Consider the following 27506-nt stretch of genomic DNA (forward strand, 5'->3'; position numbering starts at 1 on the left):
GGAATCAAGTAAACAAGTGGGGTCAGCTTTTATGTGTTGTATTTATCTGCCCATTTATAAAGTCCAGCTGAACTCACAGAAGGCTTCTTGTGCTTGCCAGTTTCCTTCACAGCTTGCTCTAAGGAAAAGAAGTATTTTGAGATCTCAAGAGCCTAACCAAACCATGGACTTTCTGGAATCCCCTATTCCATCCTTTCCCCATTTTCAAAAGTATTCCAAGACTGAATTATTTGGGAGGTAGCAGAGTTGGAGCTAGTTAGGCCTATAGTAGAGTCTTTATTGTGCTAAGCTGGGAATAACCTTTATTGTGCTAAGCTGGGAATAACCTTGTGTACTTCTTAGAAGTCACCAGGTTTGCAGTCAGCATCTGCAGAAGCAAATTCAGGATTCTTTGTAGTAAAAACTTTTTGGGAGCGACTCTTAGAGATCAAGCAGTGACTGACATCATTTAAGTTCTTGATAGAGGTTCAGTCCTCAGGTGGGAAGCATGTGTAAGTTTTAACTGTAGATATCACAAAGAAAACCATCCAGTGACCAGCGAGCATACTCAGCCTTTCTTCTCAGAAAGAACTTCTAGTCTGAAATCTTAGGATTGAGGTGGACTGGGTGTAAATAATTATTTTTACTTCCTTTTAGTCCCACTTCAGATGGTGCTGCAGCAGCAGTTTTAGCTAGTGAAGAATTTGTAAAGAAGCATAACCTTCAGTCCAAAGCTGTTGAAATTTTGGCACAAGAGATGGCGACTGATTTGCCAAGCTCATTTGAAGGAAAAAGCATTATTAAATTGGTATGTCTGAGATTCTGTTTTGTTAATTAATCAAGGGATTTCTGTTTTAAAAACTTCAAAGTGACAACATGTTGTTATTGGCTCTGGATGTAATTTACTTGAAAAAATGGTCTAGAAAATTTAATATTATAACCCATTCTTAAGAATGTGTTAGGGGAAAATAATTGATGAAAATCTATGCTTCCCATGATAGAGCCATATATCATTATATGATAATTTTTAACTAACTTAGATGTGCTATTTGTATTTATTCTGAGTTGGCGAGATATGCCCAGAACTCCAATCTTACAGAGGTAAAGGAAAAATAAAGATGTTTTCAGAGAACTTTCTTGATGCTTCAAAATCCTGATTGAAGATTGAGTACAAAATAGAGGAAGTAAAAACGATGAGAATTCAGACTTAGAGTTAGTTCAATATTTGAAGATATATACACACACACACACACACACACATATTCAATATATGCATGTATACATATACATATATAAATAATTCTTTGGTAAACTATAGTTTACAAAATGATTTTACAGTAATGCTTTGAATTTGAAATTGTCCCTATAACTTGCCCAAGATCATAAAGCTAGGGTGCTAGGATATGGTAGAGATGGAACTTATGCTCAGATTTTCTGCTTATAAACAGTACAGTTTCCATTATGCCACAATTTTATTCTTTGTAGAGAAGTTCAGGTTGCATGACCAAAGAGTTTGTTAAGAGCGTGGATTTTGGAACAATGTTTGAATCTCATATGATCTTCTAAAAGAAAATTGTTTATTTTCATGTAAATTTCCCCTGTTATTTTTTTTAGTGTATCTGAATCATAATGATCTGTTGATAAATCTCTTCAGTCTGTTTATCATAACTATACATTGTGGTTTGATAGAATTTTTGTAACTTAGCCTAAGAAATGGCCTGAAGAAGTTAAGTCCTTTTTATATATCTTATTTAAAATTCTGTCCTTTATAGTACAGAATTTAATATGTACAGTCTCCTTCCTGGATATCCTTTTATTTGGACTTTGGGTATCATATAGAATCAACTGATACTTTAATATGTGTGATCGGTTCTCAGCTGTTAAAGTTATACATATTAATTTCTTATAATCTTTATATAAAAGTCCCAGTTTTGATGCCCTTTATTTATATATAGTTTTGGTTTTAGGTTGGCTTCGATGTAAGTAAAGAAGCTGCCAGAAAGTGCTATGAAAAATCTGGCCTGACACCAGATGATGTTGATGTAATAGAACTTCACGATTGTTTTTCTGTCAATGAACTCCTTACTTATGAAGCACTGGGACTCTGTCCAGAAGGTAATATCTTTCAAGAGATGCATGTTAACTTAATACATTTCTCTGAGAAAATTTCATCATCACCATTGAACAAAAGAATTTGTTAATTGCCTTTTCCTCCGTGTTGACTCTGCCACATTATGCAAAGTGAATGTAAGCTATCTTGATACTGGACTTTTTAGACTATATAGTCTTGGACAATAGTAACACTGAGTGTACAAAAAATTTGTGTTGTATAAATCAGGGGTACTTATAATGTACTGCTAAGTGGAGGGGAAAAGGATAGAAAATTACATTTGAAATTCCAACTATTTCAAATTGTGTTTGAATAAAGACTTGCAGAAAGGAAAATGGAAAAACTAGTTGGTGGGATCTGGAGGATTTTTTCCTTTTTCATTTATAAAGTGGTTGTACCATTTTCCATTAGTACCAGCAGTGTATGAAAGTTTTAGTTGCTTCACATCCTCACTAACACTTGCTAGGATCAGTTTTTAAAATTTTAGCTATTCAAAAGAGTATATAGTTGTGTCTTATTTTAGTTTTAATTTGCATATCTCTAATGACTAATGATGTTGAGCATCTTTTCATGTGCATATTGGTCATTCATATATCTTTTGTGAAGTGGCTGTTCAGATCTTTTGCCCTTTGATTATTAGGTTGTCTTTTTTTATTGTAAGAATGAATGTATATATATACATATACTTTTTTCCTGGATACAAGTCATTTGTCTTATACATGTATACTGTGAACATTTTCTCCCAGGCTGTAGCTTGCCTTTTTGTTTTATTTATTTTTTGCATTTTTTTATTATTTATTATTATTTATGCCTGCAGTACCTGGTCTTCCTAAGTGGTCTCCCATCCAAGTACTAACCAAGCCTGACCCTGCTTAGCTTCAGAGATCAGACATTAGGCTTGTTCAGGGTGGCATGGCCATAGACCATGGATCATGGCTCCACTGGGGCACGAACCCAGTTCCTTCTGCATGCAGAGCAGATGTGCTAATTGCTACACTATGGAACTACGTCCACCTTTTTGTTTTATTAATAGTTTCTCTTGAAGAACACAATTTAAAAATTTTGATGAAATACAAATTATCAATTATGGTTCATGCTTTTTGTATTCTAAGAAACTTTTTCCTATTCCAGCGTCATAAAGATTTTCTTCTGTTTTTAAACTAGGAGTCCTATAGATTTAGATTTTATGTTTAAAGTGTTTAATCCATCTTAAGTAAATTTGTGTATGGTGTAAGATAAAGGTCGATATTAATCTTTTTTTATTTCATAAACATTTCCAGCACTATTTGCTGAAAAGACTTCTTTCCCCATTGAATTGCACTGGCACCTTTGGCAAAAATCAATTGCCCATGTGTGTGTGTGTGTGTGATATGTGTGTGTATTGTTCCATTTTTGGACTTTCTGTTCTGTTCCATTGATCTACATGTCTCAACTTTTCACCAATACCAAATTATTTTAGCTACTGTACTTATACTATTACTATATTGTACTGTATAGTAAGTCTTAAAATAAAATAGGATAAGTTCTCCAACTTTGTTCTTTTTAAAAATTATTTAATTATTTTAGATTTTTTGCATCTCGATGTACATAATAGAATTAGTTTGTCTATATCTACACACATACACACACCTGCTGGAATTTTCATTGACATTTCATTGAAACTGTAGACCCATTTAGAGATAATTATCTCAATAATGTTGAATCTCCCAATCCATTAAATGGTATGCATTTCCATTTATTTAACTTTCCTTTTTTTTAGATGTAATATTCTATACACTGACGAAAATGAAAACACTAATTCAAAAAGATATTATATACACCCTCATGTTTATTATAGCATTATTTACAATAGCTAAAATATGGAAACAGTCTAAATGTTCATCAACAGATAAATGGATAATGAAAATGTGGTATATTTCTATATCATGAAATATTATTCAACCATAAAAAGGAATGAAATCTTACCATTTTTGACTATATGGATGGAACTTGAGGGCATTTTGCTAAGTGAAATAAGTCAAAGAAAGACAAATGCCGTATGGTCTCACTTATATGAGATCTCACTTAAATGGAATAAAAAAAAAACAAACCCAAGCTCATACATATACGGAACAGATTGGTGGTTGCCAGAGATGGGGGTGGGTGGGTGAAATGGGTAAAAAGAGTCAAAATGTACAAACTTGCAGTTATAAAATAAATAATGGGAATGTAATGTACAACATGGTGACTATAGTTAATAATACTATATCATATGTTTGAAAGTTGCTAAGAGTGTAGAGCTTAAAAATTCTCGTCCTAAGAAAAATAAATTTTGAAACTATATATGGGGATGAATGTTAACTAGACTTATTGTGGTACTATGTCACAATATCTACAAATATGGAATCATTATGTTATACACCAGAAACTAATATAATATTATATGTTAATTATATCTCATAGGCTTGAGGATTATGTAAATATATGTAAAATAATTAGAACAAAGCCTGACACAGAGTCAGTGCTTAAAAGCTATTCATTGCCTCTGATTGTACCACAGCCCCCATTATCATTATTTGGAGATTTCAGCTCTCGTTACTTTTCAGAAATATAATCTGAAAGAATATTTTATACAATGCATGCATTTTTACTTATTTCTTAACCACCTAGAAGAATGACTAGGGAATTGATATGAACGTTGGAAGCTGCCAACCATGTAATGTAATGTTTTTCCTCCTAAGCTTACATTTATGGCTCAAAAAGATTCTCAGCCACTTCCCTTAGTTTCATAAAGTGCTCTTTTTTTATCCTTCTCCTTTTCTTTTTCCTGTTTATTAAGAATATTTATATAGCATATAAGAGTACAGTTGAAAATGTAGGGAAATGAATACATTTTGGCAAAATTATAAATTTTTAAAGCCAATTCAGTTATTTTAGTGTAGTATTGTATCCATTTCAGTTTTTTTCTTTTGGTTCTCTGAATCTCTTATTATATTTGTAGCAATTTTGGAAGCTAGAGAGCTCTTGATATTTAATAGGTGCTTCGTTTCATGTAGGAAATGTTCTGAAAAATTATTACTCAATATTTATTACCTACTTTTAGATGTGCTTATATAAATTTGATGTTAGTTTGAGCTGTAAAAAATGTTTGCTGCAAGGAATTCTTGGCTATATGGAAGTTAAAAAATATATCATTTATTCTAACATTATTTTTAACATTTGTGAATTTTTTTTTTCCTTCTGTAGGACAAGGTGGAAAACTGGTTGATAGAGGAGATAATACTTATGGAGGAAAGTGGGTCATTAATCCCAGTGGTGGATTAATTTCAAAGGGACACCCGCTGGGAGCTACAGGTAATACAGCACACAGATGTCATACTTTTTTTTTTTGTTATTTTGGCATAAGTGTGAATGATTAATCATTGGTTTGAATGAAAGATTGTGTTCTCTGAACGTGGTAGGCAGTGCTTTAAATGATTGTTTAGCCACAGTATTTTTTATTTTCCTTTAAGTACAGTATTCTTCAATGATTTTGATTAATTGATGAGAATTTAAATTATTTGACACTCTAAATTCGACAATATATATTTTTAAAAGTTTGATTGTTTTCAAATAGGCATACAATTAATAAGATATTTTTAAATAGAAATCTGGCTAGACCTGCTAGAGAGGAATTATTTGAAATGACCACATTATATATAGTTATATATGTGGTTGGTATTGCATGGAAATTTTTTTTCTCTTGGGAGAAGCTATGAAATATGAATTTTACTCTGGCTGTACTGTTGACGAGTCACGTGACTATTTTGATTAATTGCCAATTAGTTAATCACTTTGATTTAGTTTCCTTAATTGTAAAATGAAGAAATTGTACAAAGCAATTTCTAAAATAACACTAAAATTATGGGACTTATTTTTATATAGATAGGTGAGTTCTGTATTTTTCCATATAGTCTTATATATGAATGAATTAATGAAGTAAAATTTTATAAATTCTCACAGATTTGAAAATAGATATTAGAATCAATAGATATTCATTATAGCAGTTAACTTTGGTTCATTTCTGTTTATCACTCAAATTTAGTAAACATAATTTAATAGAGAAAATAAATGTATATAGAGATTAGAGAGATAGGTAGGAAGATATGTACACACAGATAGTTGTAACATAATATGCCACTTTGCTATTTGTTTTCTGTCTTGTCTGTTTTTTGCTATTTTTCTCTTTTCAATGCGATCTTTTTATTAATTGAGTATTTTTTAGTATTTTATTTTCTCTCTTCTATTGATTATTTCTTTTTCTCATTCTTTCGAGGTTGCTCTAGGATTTACAACATACATCTTTAATTTATCACAGTCTACCTTCAAATAATGTTATACCATTTCACATATAATATAAAGGATTTTTACAACAGAATATTTCCATTTATTCCCTCCTATCCTTTATGTTGTTCTTGTTATACATGTACTTCTAAATATATTATAAACGCACAACATAATATTATCATCATTGCTTTAAGCAATCTAATATCTTTCAAAGAAATCTAAAAATGAGGGAGTGGCAAAATAACAAAATCTGAAACTACTCTCCTTTAAAAAGTACCAAGAACACTGGCAAAAATGGTCAAGGTCAGCTTTTTTCAGAACTTTAGAAATTAACCCAAGGCTAACAATGATCTGGAAGATTTATTAAAAACAAAGAACTGAATCTCTTTGAGAACACCAAGCTTTGTAGCATTTTGACTTGCTCTAATACCACCCTCCTTTTCCCCAGCTCCATAGTAGCCTTGAAAACCAATAGCATGCAATTGTGGTGAAAATTAGCTCCGACTCCATTCTGATTTCTCTAGTAGCCTTGCTGGCGCTGGAGAAATCAGAATGGTGTTGGGGCTCTTTCCAAACCCCAGTCTCAGAGAATTGTCATTATATGACCAGTCTGGCAGTTCCCTGGTAAACCCTACTCAAGAGTCTCATCTTTGTGTAACCTAACTGAGAACTTGCCATGTGCAAACAGTATTTTCTCCAGAGTCATTTGTTAGGAATAATCAGCAACAACTATTTAACAACATGGCTGCCTTAGAAGCCAGTAACAATTGGGGCAAACAGCAGACCAACCAGAAAGCATAAAAGAAGAAGCTGTGGAATGAGATGTCCATAGGGGGCTTTGAAAAGGTATAAAATATTCTTGGGAGTACATACGTAAGGCTGTGTGTATGCCCAAGGCTGTATGCATGCTTAGGAAGAGCCTGACAAGGTCCTAAGCTCTTACCTTGGCCTTTACTTCCTGCTTGTGCAGAGCTAACCTTGGAGCTCTGCACAAGCAGGAAGTAAAGGCCAAGGTGGAGTTCTAATGCCCCAGCACAACACACAGAACCTAGCAAAGATTGGGACACTTATTAGTTGAGAAAGTCTCTGTCTAGCCATTAGCTGATCTCTAAGCTAACTAAGAAGAAAATCCAGTGACCAACTGTGACAAAGAACACAGACTTTACAGAATTAGTTTGGAAACTGACTAGATCATCACTAGATCATCAATAACAACAAGAAAAAAGATAGACTCTGGGAAAGGGGATAATCTTATTTCTAAAGTTGCCACATCATATAAAATGTACACTTTCCAGCAAAAAACTATGAGACACGCAAAGAACAAGAACGTATGGCTCATACACAGGAGGAAAAAAGCAGTCAGTAGAAACTGAGGTAGCCCAAACATTGGATTTACTGGACAAAGATCTTAAATAAGCTATTTAAGTGTGTTCACAGAACATAGGAAACTGTATAAAAAGAACTAAAGGAAAGTATAACGATGTTTCATGAAATAGAGACTATCAGTTACTAGATAGGAATTATAGAAAAGAACCAAATAAATTCTGGAGTTAAGAAGTATAACAACTGAAATGGAAAATCCTCTAGACGGGCTCAACACTGGATTTGAGAAGGCAGAAGAAAAAAATCAGCAAAGTTTAAATAGGTCCGTTGAGATTATCCAGTCTGAGGCCAGAAAAAAAGAGAGAGAATGAAGAAAAATGAGCAGAGCCTCAGAGTCTTGTGGGACACCTGCGAGTATAGCAACGTAAGCATAATAATAGTCTCAGAAGGAGAGGGAAGGGGCAGAAAAAATATTTGAAGAAATGACTGCTAATCCTCAGCAAGTGATCCTCAGTAAGGCTTAACAGCTGAATTCTCTTCAGAAACCATTGAGGCAGTGTGATGAAAAAAACTGCCAGCCAAGAATTCTGTATTCAGTGAAACTATCCTTCAAAAATGAAGGAGAAATTAAGGCATTCCCAGATAAACAAAAACTGAGAGACTTTATCACTAGTAGACCTCCCCTACAAGAGAGTCATTCATACTGAAATCAAAGAGCACTAGACAGTGAAATAAAGAGCACATGAAGAAATAAAAAGCACTGGTAAGTGTAACTACATTGGTAGATATAAAAGACAATCTATGTGCATCCTATATCATTTAAAGTGTAACTACATCGGTGGCTATAAAAGACAATATATGTGTGCCCTATATCATTTAAAATACAACTGCATAAAGCAGTAATTTGAGTTGATAAGCATACAATGCATGAAGATATAATTTATATGACAGTGACAACACAAACAGCTATATAGGAGCAAATTGTGTACTGTTGAAATTAAGTCAATATTAATCTGAATTAGATTGTATAAATTAAAATGTTAATTCCTGGAGCAACCACTAAGAAAATAACTAAAAAATATATATTAAAAGAAATGGCAAAGTAGTAAAATGGTACACTAGAAAATACCTATTTAACACAAGAGAAAGAATGGAGAAATAAAAGGGAAAAAAGACAAGTTCAAGAGAATGAGAAGACAAGCCACAGACTGGGAAAAACATATTTGCAAAAGACACATCTGATAAAGGACAAGTATCTAAAATATACAAAGAACTCTTGAAAGTAAGCAATAAGAAAATGAACAACCTGATTAAAAGGTGGGTAAAGGACCCAAACAGACACTTCATCAAAGAAGATATGTAGATAGAAAATAAGCGTATAGAAAAATCCTCAACATCATATGTCATAAGGAAATTGCAAATTAAAACAACAGTGTGATACCACTATACCTATCAGAATGTCCAAATACCAATTGCTGACTACACCAGATGCTGGCAATTTCTTACAAAACTAAGCATCCTCCTGTCATATGATTCAGCAGTTGTGCTCCTTGGCATTTACCCAAACAAGTTGAAAATTTATGTCCACATAAAACATGCACATGGATATTTATAGCAGCTTTATTCACAATCGCCAAAACTTGGAGGCAACCAAAATATCCTTCAGTAGGTGAATGGATAAACTGTGATACATCACAACAATGGAATATTATTCAACACTAAAAAAATAGCTATCAGGTGATGAAAAGATATGGAGGGGTTAACTAGACTTACTGTGGTGATCACTTAGCAATATATACAAATATTGAATCACTATGTTGTATACCTGAAACTAATATGTCAATTATACCTTAAGTTAAAAAAAAAAAAGACATGGAGGAACTTAAATGCATATTACTTACTGAAAATAGCCAGTCTGAAGGCTGCATACTATATAATTTCAACTATATGACATTCTGGATTAGGGAAAACTGGAGACAGTAAAGAGATCAGGGGTTTGGGGAGAGGGAAGGATGAATAGGCAGAAGATTTTTAGGACAATGAAACTGTGCTGTATGATTCTATAATGTTGACTACGTGTTATTATACGTTTCTCAAAACTCATAGAATATACAATACCAAGAATAAACCCTAATGTTAACTATGGATTTGGGATGGTAACGATGTGTCAGTATAGGTTCATAGATTATAATAAATGTCCCAATCTGGGATGGGATGTTGATAGTGGTGGAAGCTCTGCATGTGTGGAGCAGGGACTATGTAAGAAATATCTGTACTTTCTACTGTGACCCTCACACTGCTCTCAAAAATTAAGTACTTTTTGAAAAATATTAATCTCTATTAACATACATTTATGTTAGATGATAGATAATGGAAGAGAAAATGAAAATAAAATCCTCCTTTCTACAATTTATAGGTGGTTATAGTTGGTATTTATAATTCCTTCTTCTACTACTTGTACCATATTTCCTTTGCTCTTAGCAAGCACCTTATTCATAGTTTCTTATCTGGGTATGACCCAAACCTTCCTTTCTGAATATTCCGTGCCATGAGCAGTACAGCTTCTTTGAAATGTTTTAGTAAAAGTTTTGCTAACTTTCACTATAAGACATGGGAGTACTCAGAGGCACCCCACAGTATTTTTTGGGTTACAGACTAATCCTTTTGATCCTCATTATGTAACCCAACATTCCATGATAACCAGGATCTATCACCCAAGTCAGTTAATTCCTTCCTTTGCCTGTTCTGTATAATGAGAAGCCCAAAGCGACCAGGTGGTAGTCTCTGCTTCCAGTTCATTGGAACCATTGTTGTTTCTAAGACTTCTAAATCAGCAGAGCCCAAAGTTTTGGGAATGGCAGGAAAAATTTTGCTAGCAGTTCTGTAGGGATAATAGTGAGAAAAGCCACTACTTTGCTCATCCTTTGATTACCAGGATACTTGTGTATCCTGGCTGTGGAGAAACAGCATCATTGATTCAGAGCATGTTCCTATTTTGGAGGCTATTACCTGGGCCCTGCAAAGTGTTGCTGGCACCATTGTAGTCTTCAGAAGGCCTTTACATCATTCTGACCAACTGCTTCAGGGTGCTAGACTACATGGTAAGCCCAGTGAGTGCTGTAAGCAGGAGTTCATTCCTGCATTTTATTCATCAAGGCTGTTAAATGAGCTGCTTAATCAGAGGAAATACTGTGTGGGATATCATATTGGCAGATCCAACACAAAGATCAAGGATAAAACCCTAGGAGGTATAAAAATTGAAGGTGTAGGTGGAGAAGAGAGACCTTTAAGAATAATGAGAAGAAACGGTCAGTTACCCAAGAGAGAAGAGTGTTTAAAAAATAAGAAGTCAGGACAGAAGAGTTCAATAAAGAGTGAGAAGTATCTTTTGTATTTGACTATTATCAAGTCATTGGCAATCTTGGAGCAATTCTAGCACAATGTTTTGCATGGAAGCACATGGGAATTCCAGAAGAATTAGAAGCGAGAAATAGTAACTATAGTTGTTACTTTTAGGAGTAGTGGCTGTGAAAGGAAAGGAATATATAGGGTATGTACCTCATTTGCAGATTTGTGTTCTGTATGAATGAAGTCTTGAGTTTGAACTTATCCTCTTCACCCTTTTAATTCTATAGCTTTGTTGATCCTGGTTTTTCTAATTTGTAAAATAGGAATAAAATATACTTAATAGGGTTGTTTTGTGGATTAAATGAGGAAATATGTATATGTAAAGTATATAGCAGAGTTCCCAAAACAAAGTAGGAACAAAGTAATTACTAGCATTCTCCCCGCATCATTTCTACAAAAGGAAGCCATACTGTTTCTTGCTAGTAAGTATCGCAGTATGAAAAATAATTTATTACCATTTTAGGAAAAGAACATTCTTTTAATTTGTAGAGAAAATAAGAGTTCCTTCTCATATGACAATTGCAAATCATCAATATCCCTATGTAAACATTGTGCCCAGTGCTACACAGACATTATTTTAAGACTATTGTTCTGCTTTTGGTAAATAGACTAAACTGTTTCCTTGATCTGTCAAAAGAATTAGGTCATATTTCAATGTTGATTTTGTTGCTAATGGGACATAGAGCAGTCAGGGTGATAATAAATATTTCTGTGATATGGTCATTGAAGCCCCAAAGAGTTACAGTCTGCATTTGAGAACAGTGATTTAAATTTTCCTTTCAGCAGATTCCTCAGTCTCACATAGGAAACTTCTGTTTTGTCAGGGGATGAATGTGACATTTCACTTAGTTGTTTTTATTGACATATAATTTTTTTTTCTCCTGAACATATTTTTATTATAATCGGCTTGTTTGCCATTCTGAGAGATTTTTCTCCCACTACCTACTGAAATATGCAGAAATCATGCTTTGTACTAACAATATGATTTTTCATATCCATATTCTTTTTTAAAATTGCAGTATAATTTTCATTAATGCACAGTTCTCACAAACACACAATTGTTTCTAGTAGCATTATTCATAATAGCCAAAAGGCGGGAAAATGCAGATGTCTGTCATCAGCCAATGAACGGATAAACAAAATATGGTATATTCATGTAATGGAATATTCCTTGGCCATAAAAGAAATGAAGTACTGACGTATGCTATAACATAGATGAACCTTGAAAACATTTTGCTAAGTGAAAGAGGGCAGTCACAAAGACCACATATTATACAATTCTACTTATATGAAATGTCCAGAATAGGCAAATGTATAAAGACGGAAAGTGGATTAGTAGTTGTTTAGCACTGGGGTAGGTAGGAGAGTGATAGCTAAAGAATGGGGCATTTTTTTTTAGGTAATAAATATACTTTAAAATTGATTGTGGTTATGATTGCACATGTCCGTGAATATATTAAAAGCCATTGAGTTGTAAGCTTGAACTGGATGATTGGTTTTGACAATTGTATACATCTGTATACCAGCCAAAACAAGATATGGAACATTTCAGTCATCCCCAGAAAGTTCTATTTCCAGTAAATCTCCTGACTTCCCTCAATCACTTCTCTACTCTCCAGCCCCTCCCCCTCAACCAGGCTAAGAATTTTTGACTTCTATCATTGTAGATAGTCTGGCTGATCTAGAACTTCATATAAATGGGATCATACAGTATGTATATGTACTTTTTGTGTCTGGCTTCTTTCACTCAGTAGAATGTCTGTAATATTTATTCAGATTTTTCTTATATCAGTAGTTCATTCTCTTTTATTGCTAAATAGTATTCCATCGTCTAAATATACCAGTTTGTTTATCCATTCTCCTGTTGATGGACATTTGAATTCTTTCCTGTTTGGGGCTCTTATAATAAGGCTTCTATGAACATTTTTGTACAACTCTATTTGTGGACATACCTTTTGCGTTTCTTTTGGGTTAATCACTCAGAGTGGAATTGCTGGGTCATAGGGGAGATGTATATTTAACTTTATAGGAGGCAGTCAAATGGTTCTTCAGAGTGTCATCATATGTTGTTTAATATTATAGCTGGATGACAAATTTTAACATTTAACAAATCTTTTTCTTCTTCCTTACCCTTAGTTCTATTTGTCAGCATTAACCACTTTTAATAATTCTTTTGTATTTTTCCAAAAATTGTTATGCTTATACAAATACATATGTATATGAGTTCATACAGTCTTTATGTATGTGCGTGTATATGTATTTTATCACATTATATATAGCTCTTTTTACTTACATCTTAAAAATTTTGTGATCACTTATAGATATTCTTCATTCTTTTTAATGCCTGCATAGTATTCTCATTATAAGAAATTTACCTAGTCATTCGCTTATTGGTAGACATATGGGTTCTGTTAAGTTTATTATTACACAAGGATGCTTACAATTACATAGTCTTGCAAGTATACCCATAGGATGAATTCCAGACAGTGGACTCACTATGTCGAAGGTTAGTATATACTTAAAAATTGGTGCATATTGCCACATTTTTTTCAAAGAAGATACACCAGTGTGTATTTCTAATGACAGAATATGAGAATGCTTTTTTTTCTACATTCGTGTCACCATTCGATTTTATTTTTATCAAATGTAAACAATTTTGCTAATCTTGGCAAGACATCCAGTTTTTTTCCTCTGGAAATTAAAAAGTTAACCTAAAACACTCTGGGAAGGTAGAATTTATCTATTTTTTAAATACTTGAAAGAGAGACTCACCTTCTGCAGTTATCTTTTGAAAACTCTTTCCAATATTTATTTGAGTCTACTCTATTGGTCAAATTTTCCTCTTATCAGTTTTTAAGGAATAGTGTTTAGTGGTAGTGTAGCATTTTCGGGGAAAAACTTATAAATCTTGGTGACTTGATTGGTATTCTGAATAAGGATGAGGAATTATTGAAGAATAAATGTTTACTTGCTACATATTGAGGATTTGGATATATTTCAAGCAAATCTGACACATGGCCATTAGCTGTAGCCCAAGAAAGAACTCAGACTCCTGGAAAATATTTCAGAATGACAGCTATGAGTAGTTTAAATATTTTGCCCTAGTTACTTGCATAACAAACTGCAATAAGATCCTAAGAGAATCAGAAAATAATCATGTAAGTGCTTCTAAAACATGCTGAATTAAGGTGGGGTGATGAGAGTGTCTCTTCTATAAATGGTATTAGTTTAATTTTAAGATTTTGATGCTTTGATGGGAGCTCAGTATTGGAGAATTGGCTTTAAAACTAATGCTCCATGATATTGGTTTTTGATTTTAACTTGTTCAGAACTGCATGAAAAAAAGCTTCTAGCTGCCATAGCAATACCTCTAATAGAATATAGATTTAATCATTTGAAATGAATATTATTTTGTTCACTCTCATTTTAAAAATATAGATTACTTTTAGCTTTTCCAATTAGAAAGATCACATTCAACCCGAGTTTGTTTTTGTTTTTGTTTTACTTTGCAATGGCCATATGATAAAAAAAATTAGTGTCTAGATAATATTATCATATTTTATTGCAGGTTTTAAAGTGCTTTTACATATATTGCCAAACACTTATTGAACACTTGTTTAAAATGCAGAAGTAAAATTTGACTTTAACATATTCTTAACTATCTCTGATTTTTGAAAATGCGTATTAATTTTTGTGATCTCCTGAAAGGGCAGGAAAGTGCCTTCGAGATAAAGCTTCTCATAGGGATTTTTGCTTTGAAGCTAGAAGTTGGTTATTTAGTTTGGCTTTTTCTATCAATTCATCCTAGCATTTAGTGCCTTTCCCGTGTGGCTGCAACCTAATTTTAAGCCCTGATCTTCTATTTTTCAGTCCATGAAAGTTCAAAAAATGCTTATTGTGTATCTACCTTATCATTAGGTGCTATAGGTAACTCAAATATGTGGTTTACTGATGAACTGATTTAGAATCTCCTGTAACTTTTGAATATCTACATTCCCACCCATGGGATACCCTTGGACATTGTGATTCCTAAGTCTGGTTGATCCTAACAGTTTATAGTTTTTTAAAAGTTACTCCAAAAGCTTTTCATGCACAGCCAGGTTTGAGAACCAGAAAGCGTACAAGAGGCAAATAATGTAATAACACAAATAATTATGATACAAGGCAGACTATAAGTGCCTTAGGCAAAGCACAAACCAGAATGATGAAGGAAAGAAAAAGAGAAAGGGGTGAAGATTTCTTAAATACCGACTACATGACAGGTTATGTTCTAGCATTTATATCTAGTTGAGTTTTGAGAGAGGAGATACAGAAAGAGGAAGCATGTTTATCGAATCATACTGTTTGCTTTTACACAAGACAGGTTTAATTCCTTCTCACTTCTATAAGCTCTGTCTTTACTGTCTTCTCAATAATAATAACAACAACAAACAGTGCTATGGGCTGGGTACTGTTCTAAATATTTTTCATATACAAATGCATTTAATTCCCATATATTTTTTTTATATTTTATAAAAGAGGAAAATAGAGGTACAGAGTGACTTTCCTCAAGTTACCAAGCTAGACAGTGGCAAAGCTAAGATTGAAACCCAGGCAGTGTAATTTGAGAGCCCAAGCTCATAACCACTACACTCTACTTCAGTGCCCTTTCCTCAGTGGAAATGCCCATTTTCAAGTTCCATCTCAAGTGTTATTAACACTTACGAAGGTTTTCCTGATTTCTTGATCCCTTCCATAGATCGAGTTAATTTCTCTTTTCTGAACTCTCGCTATACTTTCTCAGTATTTCTCTTTTGACATTTATGTTATAATACATACTATAATTACTTATGGCTTAAAAAAAAAATCTCTTCTATTTGACTAAGAGCGTGTGAGGGCAGAATCTGTATTTCATTTGTCTCTGTATCCTGAACAATGCCCAGTACAAGACTTTGCACATGTAAAAGGGATGATTGAATAAATTAATGCTCCTTTAATATCTGAAAGGTCTAAACTTGTTTAGTGTGGGAAGAATTATGATAATTGGGAAGAAATAATGAGAAGGTATATTTTGGGCTGATACAGGAAAGAACTTTCTAACACAGCTTCTCAAAAGTGGAATAGGTTTCCTCCTGAGAGCATGCATTGCCTGTCACAGAGGCTGTGCACAAGAAATACAAGTAACTTGATGGGAATGTTGTAAGGGGAATTGCCCATCTATTAGGGCCTTAGATTTGATGAACGCTTACATCCTTCCTCATTCTAAGATGCTCTGATCCCCCAGCGGGATATAATTATTTCTCCTCCTGAATTCACACAGCTCTTGATGTTTTTTAATGGTACATATATTATTCTGTTGTGTGATTTTTGTTTACATGTTTTAATGCCTTTAAAGGTATTTTAAACTTAGATTTTAAAGATTTGAGTGAAAATGAAATGAGAGTAAATAGAATTTTAGCCCAGAGACCTAGCATACTCAAACCATGGCTTGGTTCTTCTTCTACTCTGCAAGAGGTCACCAAAAACAACAACAACAAAGAAACAAAACAAACAAATGAAAACTCTTAGGACAATGGATGGCAAGACCTAAATCCAATACTTAATCTAAAAAAGTCAAAGTCCGTAAGGCCTAAATAGCTTTGTACCAGCGCATCTATTACACCTTTGATTGTATCCTACATTCACCCATCCTCATTCCTCTTGCCCAGAATTTTGCATTTTTAGCACTGTGATGTGAGGAGAGGTAAGTTTTATCATTAGATCCTAATGAACATTCTCCAATGCCAGGAGAAACGGAACCCAGGAGAGAGTGTTTACTCTTAATCCTTCTTGTCAGGTAGAGCCAGCTAGGAGCAAGTCCTGGCTTAAATTGCTCTTGTCAAGTAAAAGGAAGAGAGAAAAGGAAGATTGTGCCTCTGTATTCCATATTTTTATTTTATTTTATATTTTATTTAACAGCTTCATTGAGGCAAAGTTAACAAAATCAACTGCCAATATTTAATATATACAATTTAATAAGTTTTGACATGTATATACTCCTTTGAAACTGTTACCATAGTTAAGATAGTGAACATATCCATTGACCCCAAAAGTTTCTTATATATATTTCTTTGTAATCCCTCCCTCCTACCCCACATCCTGAAACAACCACTCATCTACTTTCTGTCACTATAGATAAGTTTGTATTTTATAGAGTTTTATATAAATGGAACCTTAAAGTATATACTTTTTTTTTTGTCTACATGAGATCCATCCATGTTATTGCATGTGTCAATAGTTCATTTCTTTTTATTGCTGAATAGTATTCCATTGTATGGATATACCATGATTTATTATTGATGGATATACCATGATTTATTGTTGTTTTGGTTTGTTTCTAGTTTGGGACTATTACAGATAAAGCTACTTTGAACATATTTTATGAATATATATTATATTTTCTTGAGAAAATAAATACCTAGGAGTGGAATGACTAGATCATATGCTAAGTGTGTGTTTAACTTTAAAGAAACTGTCAAACTGATTTCCAAAGCAAAGAGATCGTACCATTTCACATTCCCACCAGCAGTGTATCAGAGTTCTAGTTCCTCCACATCAGTACATGGTTTGGTCAGTTTTTTAAATTTTAGCTATTCTAATCAGCATGTCATAGCATTTCCTTGTGGTTTTAATTCACTTTTGCTAATGACTAATGATGTTGAGCATCTCCATGTGCTTATTTGCCATCTGTATATCTTCTTTGGTGAAGTGTCTATTAAAATTTTTGCCCATTTTGGGAGCAAAACTTTTTGTTGTTGTTGAGTTTCGAGAATTTTTCATATATTCTGTATACAAGTTCTTTATCAGATATATGCTTTGCAAAGATTTATTTCCAAGTCTGTGACTTTTCTTTTTATTCTCTTAGTAGTGTCTTTTGAAGAGCAGAGGTTTTTATTTTGGTTAAGTCCCATTTATCAGTTTGTTCTTTTATGTATTCGCTTTTGATATTGTATCTAAGAAATCTTTATATAACTCAAAGTCACAAAGATCTTTTTTTATGTTTTCTTATAGATGTTTTAAATGTTAAGTTTTATGTTTAGATCTGTGATCCATTTGGAGTTAATTTTATATATGGCAGAAAGTATGGATCCAAATCCATATGCATTTTTTTATATGGATATCCAGTCATTACAGCACTATTCGTTGGAAAGGCTATACTTTCTCCACTGCATTGCCTTTATTAAAAATTAGTTGTTCATAAATATGTGGGCATTATTTCTAGACTCTCTTTTCTGTTAATCTATATGTGTCTTTACATGAGTACCATACTGTTTTGATTATTGTAGCATAATAGTTCTTGAAATTAGGTAGCCTTAACGCCCATCTTTTTTCTTCTTTCTCAGAGTTGTTTGGCTAGTCTAGTTCCTTTGCATTTCCATAGAAACTTTAGATTCAGTTTGTTGATTTCTACAAAAAATCCTCCTGGGATTTTTATTGGGATTATGTTGAATGCGTGGATTTATTTGGGGGCAGAATTGACATCCAAGCTATACTGAGTCTTCTGACTCATGAACAAAGTATATATCTCCATTTATTTATGGTCTTTAACTTTCCTGAGGAATATATTGCAGTTTTCACTGTACAGGTCTTGCATATCTTCTGTTAGGTTTATCCCTAAGTACATCGTAGTTTGATGCTATTGTAAATGGTACTTTTTCAATTTCCATTTTTCATGGCTAGTATGTAGAAATACAATAAGTTTTAAAATATTCATCCCATATCTTTGTTAAAACTCACATAATTCTAGTAGCTTTTAAAAAACTCCATCAGGTTTTTTATATAGACAATAAAATTGTCTATAATAAAGGCAGTTTTATATTTTCCCCTTTGTCATTATTAAATGGCCTTCTTTCCCTGGCAAGTCTTTGCTCTGAAATCTACTTTGGCTGATTTAATATAGCCACTCAAATTTTAGCCAATGTTGACATGATATATATTTTTTCCATCTTTTTGCTTTTAACCATTTGTGACTTTGTATTTAAAATGCATTGGCAGCATTTAGTTGGGTCTTGCTTTTTTCCCTCTCCACTCTGACGGTCTCTGCCTTTAATTAAGGTGTTTAGACCATTTACATTTGATGTGATTGTTAATATGGTTATGTTTGAATCTGTCTTGCTATTCGTGTTCTCTTTGTCCGGCTGCTCTTTATTTTTCCTCCCTTTTTTAGCCAACTTTGGATTTATTTTATGACTCTGTTCTATCTTTATTTTATTATAATTTATCTTCAAATGATATTGTACTATTCACTAAAAGAACCTTGTAACAGTATACTTCCATTTCTCCTGTCCAGGCCTTATTATACTGTTGTCGTGAATTTTTCTTTTACATATGTTATAAAACCCACAATAAATTATTATTTTTGTTTAAACAATCAGTTATCTTTTAAAGAGATTTAAACAAGAAAAAAAACCTTACGCATTTACCTATGTAGTTACCACTTCCTGTGCTCTTCATTCCTTTATATAAATCCATATTTCCATCTGCTATCATTTTTCTTCTACCTGAAGGACTTCCTTTAACATTTCTTACATTGTGGATGCTGTAGTATGGTGACAAATTCTGTCAGCGTTGTATATCTGAAAATGTCTTTATATTACATTTTGTTTTGAATGGTATTTTACATTTAGTAGCAATTCTAGGTTGATAATTTTATAAATTTTGGGGGGAAAAACTGCTGTACATAAATACATGTCCTTCCTTGTATGTTGAAGCCATTCAAGCTTTTTCCCCTTTGAAATGCAACAAACATTTTCTTTTTTAAAAAGCCAGGCTCCAACATGCTTTTTTTGTTGTTGTTGGTTATGCCAGGGCCTTTAAATGTCAAATTTGAAACTAAAGCTGAATTAGGAATTATTTGTATTTGACTGTCTTAATAGGAAGAATTATGGGTTCAAGGAAGCAGAAGGAAGAAAAGACCTCAGATAATATCTCAGGATGTTACCCCTTGTAGTATTTCTATTCTGTGGTTTTCCAAAAAACCATAGCTCAGTACTTGGCTAATTATTTTTATATAAACCACACATAAGCACTTAGTACATGTCGTTATTAGCACTTTATATTACACTATGAATTGTTTATATCTTCAATACTTAGTAGAGTGCTTGATACATGTTTGAATGGTTTATTTTCAGTAGCAACCATACTATATAGCCTGAGGCTAATTATTTTTATATAAAAAGATTGAGCATCTTGCTAGGAAATTTTTGCAGCAAGATGGTAGAAAAATGAAGATTTCAGAAATATGGTGGAGTGAGAGACGTTCCCCAGATCTCTCCCCTTGAAACAACAATAAGCTGCACATCTAAAACTCAACAAAAAACACCTAAATTGCACACAAGCACGTCTGAGCATGGGATCTGCGCATAAGAGCTGCCACAGGTCAGAACCCCGGGTGTCGGTTGGTGGACTGGGAGAAACAAAGAAGCTGCCTCTCGCAGCTGCTGGAGGCAGCTGCTGGAGCTCCCTGTAGGAGGAGGGAGAGGGAAGAAGGTGCGGCGAGTTCCCTGAACAGCCCTGCCTGAGAGAATTGTGAGTTCCACGCAGCTGGCGGCAGTGCCCAATTATCAGGACAGAAGGCAGAGAAGCGGGATGGCAGAAAAACAACAGTTGATTTTTACCGGCCATGGTTGCAAAATCGAGGCTAAGACACAGCCCTCATCCCCCAACCCAGAAGGCCCCTCCCCCCATGCCCGCCGAAACTGAACACCGCGGAGCCCCAGAGGAATCTGAACAAATGCTACTGAAACTGTTGCTAACAATGACAAGGACTGAATCGGAGGGTAGCGAGCGCGATTAAGTATCTATAAGAAAATAAAAAGGCATTTTTAAGGCCTTATATAAAGCAGGGATCCAAGAGGCTTAGACGCCACCTACTGGAAACCAAAAGAAAAGCACCTTCTTCTCAGCAGGCTAAAGGAAGACCTTTATATAATAAATCTTCTTTCCAGAAAAAAAAGCAGAATACATTTCCATTAATGCCGAGGTGGAGAAATAGTCTATTAAACACCATGAACAATCAAGGTGACAAGGCATCTTAGAAAGAAAGAGAAAAATCTCCAGAAAATAAGCTTACAGACATAGAAATATGCAACTTAAGTGACAGAGAATTCAGGATAGTACTTCAGAAAAACACTCAGTGAATTCCAAAATGAATCCTATCAACAATTTCAGAAACTGAAAAAACACCTAGATGAACAGAACAAGGAGATTGAAACCCTCAAAAAGAACAGAATAGATCCTCTGGAGATAAAAACACACTGCAAGAGATGAAAAATGAAATAACAAGCTCAGGAAATAGAGTCGACCAAGTGGAGGAAAGGATCAGTGATATCAAAGACAGAAATCTAGAAATAAATCAGAAGGAAGAAGAGAGAAACCAAAGAATGAAAAATAAGGAGAAATACAAGAACTAGCTGATACCATCAGGAAAGGAAACTTAAGACTAATGGGCATTATTGACGGCGAGGAAAAGGAGCAGGGATTAGAAACCATTTTCAGACAAATAGTGGATGAGAATTTCTCAAATCTAAGGAATGAGCTGGAGCTTGGAATTCAAGAAGTCAACAGAACAACCAATTATCTCAACTCAAAAAGGCCTTCACCAAGACACATTGTATTAAAATTATCAAAAATCAACGACAAAGACAAAATTCTCAGGGCAGCCAGGGCGAAGAAAATGGTAATTTATAAAGGAAAACTCATTAGATTATCCTCGGACTTCTCCGTGCAAACCTTAAAAGCCAGAAAGGAATGGAATCAAATATTTAAGCTATTAAGTGAAAGGAACTACCAGCCTAGAATAATGTATCCAGCAAAGCTCTCCTTTAGATATAAAGGACAAATGAAGATCTTTCCAGACATACAAAAATTGAGAGAATTCTCCACTACAAGGCCTGCATTACAGGAAATACTGAAAGGGGTCAGCTCACCTAAAACAAAATGACAAAAAAAACGCACATAATTAGGAGTAAAGTGTAACCCTTACTAAGAACAGGGCATTATAAACTTAAACAATAAGAAAAGATTTGCTATAGGAAGATAGTAATGAATGTTCAGCATACATAGGGACAAATTGAGACAACAATGACTGAAAAGGGAGGATTCAAAGATCCAAATTTGAAAAGGGGACTAGAGATAAGGCACATGCAGAAGAAAATGGACGACTGTATATATATAACTATCTTTACATTCGTAATGGTAACCACACACCAAAAATTCAGAACTGAAGTATATAACATAAAACAAGAAGAACCAGAGGGAAAACCCACAAAAGCCAACCAAAATAAAGAAAACAGAAAAACAAGGATAAGGAAGCAATGGAAACACTGAGCTATCAGAAAGCAGAAGATAAAATGTCTATAAGAAGACCGAATATTTCAATAATCATCCTAAATGTAAATGGATTGAACTCACCAATAAAAAGGCACAGAGTTGCAGACTGGATCAAAAAACAAAACCCAACCATATGCTGCCTCCAGGAGACACATCTCAGCTCTAAAGACAAATATAGACTCAAAGTGAAAGGGTGGAAAATGATATTTTAAGCAAATGGCATTCAGAGAAAAGTGGGAGTAGCAGTACTAATATCGGACAAAATAGACTTCAAAATAAAAAAGGTAAAGAAAGATAATGATAAAAGGAATCATGCACCAAGAAGACATAACACTTATTAATATCTATGCTCCCAATCAAGGAGCCCTGAAATATGTAAAGCAATTACTAACAGAACTAAAGAGAGAAACAGAACAAACACTATCATAGTAGGGGACCGAAATATCCCACTGTTGGATATGGACAGATCATCCAAACAGAAAATCAGTAAGGAAATAACATCCTTAAATGACACATTAGACCAACTGGACAAAATTGACATTCATAGAGTCTTCCATCCCAAAACAGCTGCTTATACATTCTTCTCTAGTGCACATAGAACATTCTCAAGAATTGACCACATACTTGGACACAGAGATAGCCTCAACAAATATAAGAGGGTTGAAATCATACCAGCCATATTCTCTGATCATAATGCTTTGAAGCTAGAGATCAACTGCAGAAAGAAATCAGGAAGAACCACAAATACATGGAGATTAAACAACATGCTACTGAAGAATCGCTGGGTCAGAGAAGAAATAAAAAGAGAGATCAAGAGAGACATAGAAACAAATGATAATGATAGTACAACATATCAAAACTTTAGGGACACAGCAAAAGCAGTCATAAGAGGAAAATTCATATCATTACAGGCCTATCTCTAAGAACGAGAATGAGCCCAAATAAACAACCTAATGCTTCATCTTAAAAAACTCGAAAAGAAAGAACAAATGAAGCCTAAAGTCAGCAGAAGGAAAGAAATAATCAAAATTAGAGCAGAAATAAAATTGAAAACAAAAGAACAATAGAAAAAATAAATGCAACGAAGAGCTTGTTCTTTGAGAAGGTTAATAAAATTGATAAACCCCTGGCTAGACACACTAAAGAAAAAAGAGAAAGGAGACAAATAAACAGGAATGAAAGAGGGGAAATTACGACAGTCACTGTAGAAATACAAAGGCTCATACAAGAATACTATGAATAGTCTACGGTCGTGCTACCCTGAACAAGCCCGATCCCATCTGATCTAGGAAGATAAGCAGGATCGGGCCTGATTAATACTTGGATGGGAGACCACCTAGGAAGACCCGGTGCTGTAGGCGTAAAAATAAAAAATAAGGGATTGTAAGCTGACAAGGTCCTTGCAATCTGTGAGGTCAACCAAAGGTTGCCATGCCTAAAAAATAAAAAAATAATAAAAAATATACTATGAAAAAGTAACACCAAATTTAATGACCTAGAAGAAATGGACCAGTACTTAGAAAAATAGAATCTTCCTAGACTGAATCAAGAAGAACTGGAAAATCTAAATAGACTGATCAGCAGTATGGAAATTGAAACAGTCATCAAAAACATGCCAAAAAGTAAAAGTCCAGGACCAGATGGCTTCAACAGTGATTTCTACCAAACATTCAAAGAAGATTTAATAACTATTCTTCTCAAACTCTTCCAAAAAATCAAAGAAGAGGAAATATTTTTAATTATTTTATGAGGCCAATATTACCCTGATACCAAAACCTGGTAAAGATAACACACACACAAAAATTACAGACCAATCTCTCTCATGAACACAGATGCAGAAATCCTAAATAAGATACTAGTGAACCGAATACAACAGCATATTAAAAAGATTATAAACCACAATCAAGTGGGCTTCATCCCAGGGGCACAGGGATGATTCAATGTACGCAAATCGATTAATGTGATATACCACATTAAAAATAATCATATAATCATATCAAAAGATGGAGAAAAAGCTTTCTACAAGACACAGCATCCATTTATGATCAAAACACTTAACAAAATCGATATAGAAGGAAAGTACCTTAACATAATAAAGGCCATATATGACAAGCCCTCAGCGAACGTTATACTTAATGATGAAAAACTAAAAACCTTCTAAGATCAGGAACAAGGCAAGGCTGTCTACTAGAGCCATTGTTATTCAATATAACATTGGAGGTCCTAGCAAGTGCAGTCAGACAAGAGAAAGATATAAAGAGGCATCCAAATAGGAAACAAAGAAGTCAAACTATCACTATTTGCAGAGGACATGATTCTCTATATAGAAAACCCTAAAGACGCCACAAGAACACTACTAGAAACAATAAGCAAATACAGTAAAGTTTCTGGATACAAAATCAATGTTCAAAAATCCATAGCATTTCTATACTCTAATAATGAATTCTCAGAAAAAGAAGTGGAAAAAATAATTCCTTTTGCTAGTACAACCAAAAGAATAAAATACCTAGGAATAAATTTACCGAAACATGTGAAGGACTTGTATAATGAAAACTACAAGACTCTATTAAAAGAAATCAAAGAAAATACAAAGAAGTGGAAAGATATTCCGTGTTCTTGGATTGGAAGAATCAACATAGTTAAAGTGACCATATTACCTAAAGCATTATATAGATTTTAATGCAATCCCCATCAAAATCCCACTGGCATTTTTTAAAGAAATAGAACAAAAAATCATCAGATTTGTATAGAAGCACAGAAGACCCCGAATTGCCAAAGCCATCCTGAGAAAAAAGAACGAGACTGGAGGCATCACTCTGCCTGACTTCAAATTATACTACAAAGGGACAGTAATCAAAACAGCATGGTATTGGCAGCAAAACAGTCACATGGACCAGTGGAACAGAATCGAGAGTCCAGAAGTAAACCCATATTTATATGGGCAAATACTTTTTGACAAAAAAACCAAAAACATACAGTGGAGAAAGGAAAGCCTCTTCAATGAATGGTGCTGGGAAAACTGAAACGCCACCTGCAGAAGAATGAAAGTAAACCGTTGTCTATTACCACACACCAAAATTAACTCAAAATGGATTAAGGACCTCAATATAAGACCTGAAACAATAAAATGCATAGAAGAAAACATAGGAACTGAACTCAAAGACCTTGGACTTAAAGAGAATTTTATGAATTTGACTTCAAGGGCAAGGGAAGTAAAAGCTAAAATAAATGAATGGGACTATATCAAACTAAAAAGCTTCTGCACAGCAAAAGAAACCATCAACAAGGTAAAGAGACAACTATCCGAATGGGAAAATATATTTGCAAGCAACACCTCCAATAAGGGCCTAATATCCAAAATATACAAAGAACTCATAGAACTCAATAACAACAAAAAAAGTCCATTCAAAAAATGGGCAGAGGACCTGAACAGACACTTCTCTCTAGAGGACATACAAATAGCCAACAAATATTTGAAAAGATGCTCAACATCGCTAGCTATTAAGGAAATGCAAATCAAAACCACAATGAGATACCATCTCACACCTGTTAGAATGGGTATAATCAACAGGACAAGTAATAACGAATGTTGGAGAGGATGCAGAGAAAAAGGAACCCTCATACACTGATGGTGGGACTACAAATTGGTATAGCCACTATGGAAAACAGTATGGAGATTCCTCAAAAAACTAAGAATTGATCTACTATATGCTCCAGCAATCCCTCTACTGGGTATTTACCCCAAAGACTTGAAAACTCATCTCCGTAAAGATATTTGTACATCGATGTTCATAGTAGCATTATTCACAGTGGCCAGGACATGGAAGGAACCAAAATGTCCTATGATAGATGATTGGCTAAAGAAGCTGTGGTACATATATACAATGGAATATTACTCAGCCATAAGAAGAGATGAAATACTGCCATTTGCGACGACATAGATGGACCTCGAGATAATCATGCTAAGTGAAATAAAGCAGACAGAAAAAGTTGAAAATCACATGATATCACTTCTATGTAGGATACAAACCTAAAAGCAACAAACGAACAGGACAAAGAGAGACTCATGGACATGGACTATAGACTAGGGGTTACCAGAGGATAAGGGGTGGGGGAGAAGCGGGGAGGTAGACGGGGTAAAGAGGGTCAAATATAGGATGGTAGGGGGAGTCTGAAGTGGGTAAATGAGATCAAATATATGGTAGCTGAAGGAAACTGGAGTTTGGGTGGTAAACAGAATAGAATATACAGATGTCAAATTATAATGTACACCTGAAAATTATATATTTGTATTAACCAATGTTACCCCAATAAACTTAATTTCAAAATAAATTTAAAAAATAAAGCTCAAAAAAGATGGTAGTAAAATGAAGTAATCAAGTTAAAAGAACTTTTTTTTGTTCATAAGAGATTATAAGAAGGGTATTACCGCTTTGACAGGATTCCCAATCCTATGCCCATCCACAATTTATAAATATATTCATGTTTGATAGTTTATTTTTTCCAGGCAGAGGAAAAGTATGGTTTTCATTTCAGTGCCAGAAATTATCCAAGGAAAGAACATTTTTTTAAAAATATACTCAAATAGTTTATGCTTTCGTAACCATCTGCTGTGTCTTCTTGGCAAGTGGATTTCTGAGGCCAACTTTGACTTCAGTCCTTCACAGATCTAGATTTAAGAAACACAAGAAACATCAGTTTATTCTAAAGATAGATAACCAGAAAGGTCAAATGTTCAGTATGTTCTCTTACGTACACTCAATTTTTATCAAAAGCAAATAAATTATAAGAAAATAAGTTGGTAATATAGATATTTATTTCCTCTCTCCCTTTTTTTTTCTCATATGTGAGTTAGGCAGGTCATGAGTAGAGATTTATCACAGTTTACCACTTCTACAGTATCAACAATATGAGGCTGCTGAAATATTGCAAAATCTGAAAGTACTTCCAGTATATTCTCTTCCTCCTTCCCTCCCTCCCTCTCTCCCTCTCTCTGCCTGCCTCCCTCCCCTTCCTCCACCTCTGTGCTTCT

General features: G+C 34.0%; 2 protein-coding genes and 1 pseudogene across 2 annotated transcripts in view; all 3 read left to right on the forward strand.

The window, feature by feature from the left end:
* LOC120618727 (non-specific lipid-transfer protein-like) overlaps positions 1–671 on the forward strand; it is a 53864-nt gene extending 53193 nt beyond the window's left edge. Inside the window, exon 12 of the mRNA XM_039882874.1 lies at positions 637–671. Within this exon, the coding sequence (XP_039738808.1) occupies positions 637–671 (35 nt within the window). The remainder of the gene's footprint in view (positions 1–636) is intronic.
* The window catches only part of LOC120621097 (non-specific lipid-transfer protein), a 57947-nt gene continuing 31057 nt past the window's right edge, over positions 617–27506 (forward strand). Inside the window, exons 1-3 of the mRNA XM_039886435.1 lie at positions 617–787; positions 1947–2094; positions 5315–5422. Of these exons, the coding sequence (XP_039742369.1) occupies positions 737–787; positions 1947–2094; positions 5315–5422 (307 nt within the window). The 5' untranslated portion in view covers positions 617–736. The remainder of the gene's footprint in view (positions 788–1946; positions 2095–5314; positions 5423–27506) is intronic.
* On the forward strand, positions 23717–23835 carry LOC120623177 (uncharacterized; annotated as a pseudogene).

This window comes from Pteropus medius, unplaced genomic scaffold, assembly GCF_902729225.1.
Source record: "Pteropus medius unplaced genomic scaffold, Ma_sr-lr_union100, whole genome shotgun sequence".
Classification (NCBI taxonomy): Eukaryota; Metazoa; Chordata; class Mammalia; order Chiroptera; family Pteropodidae; genus Pteropus; species Pteropus medius.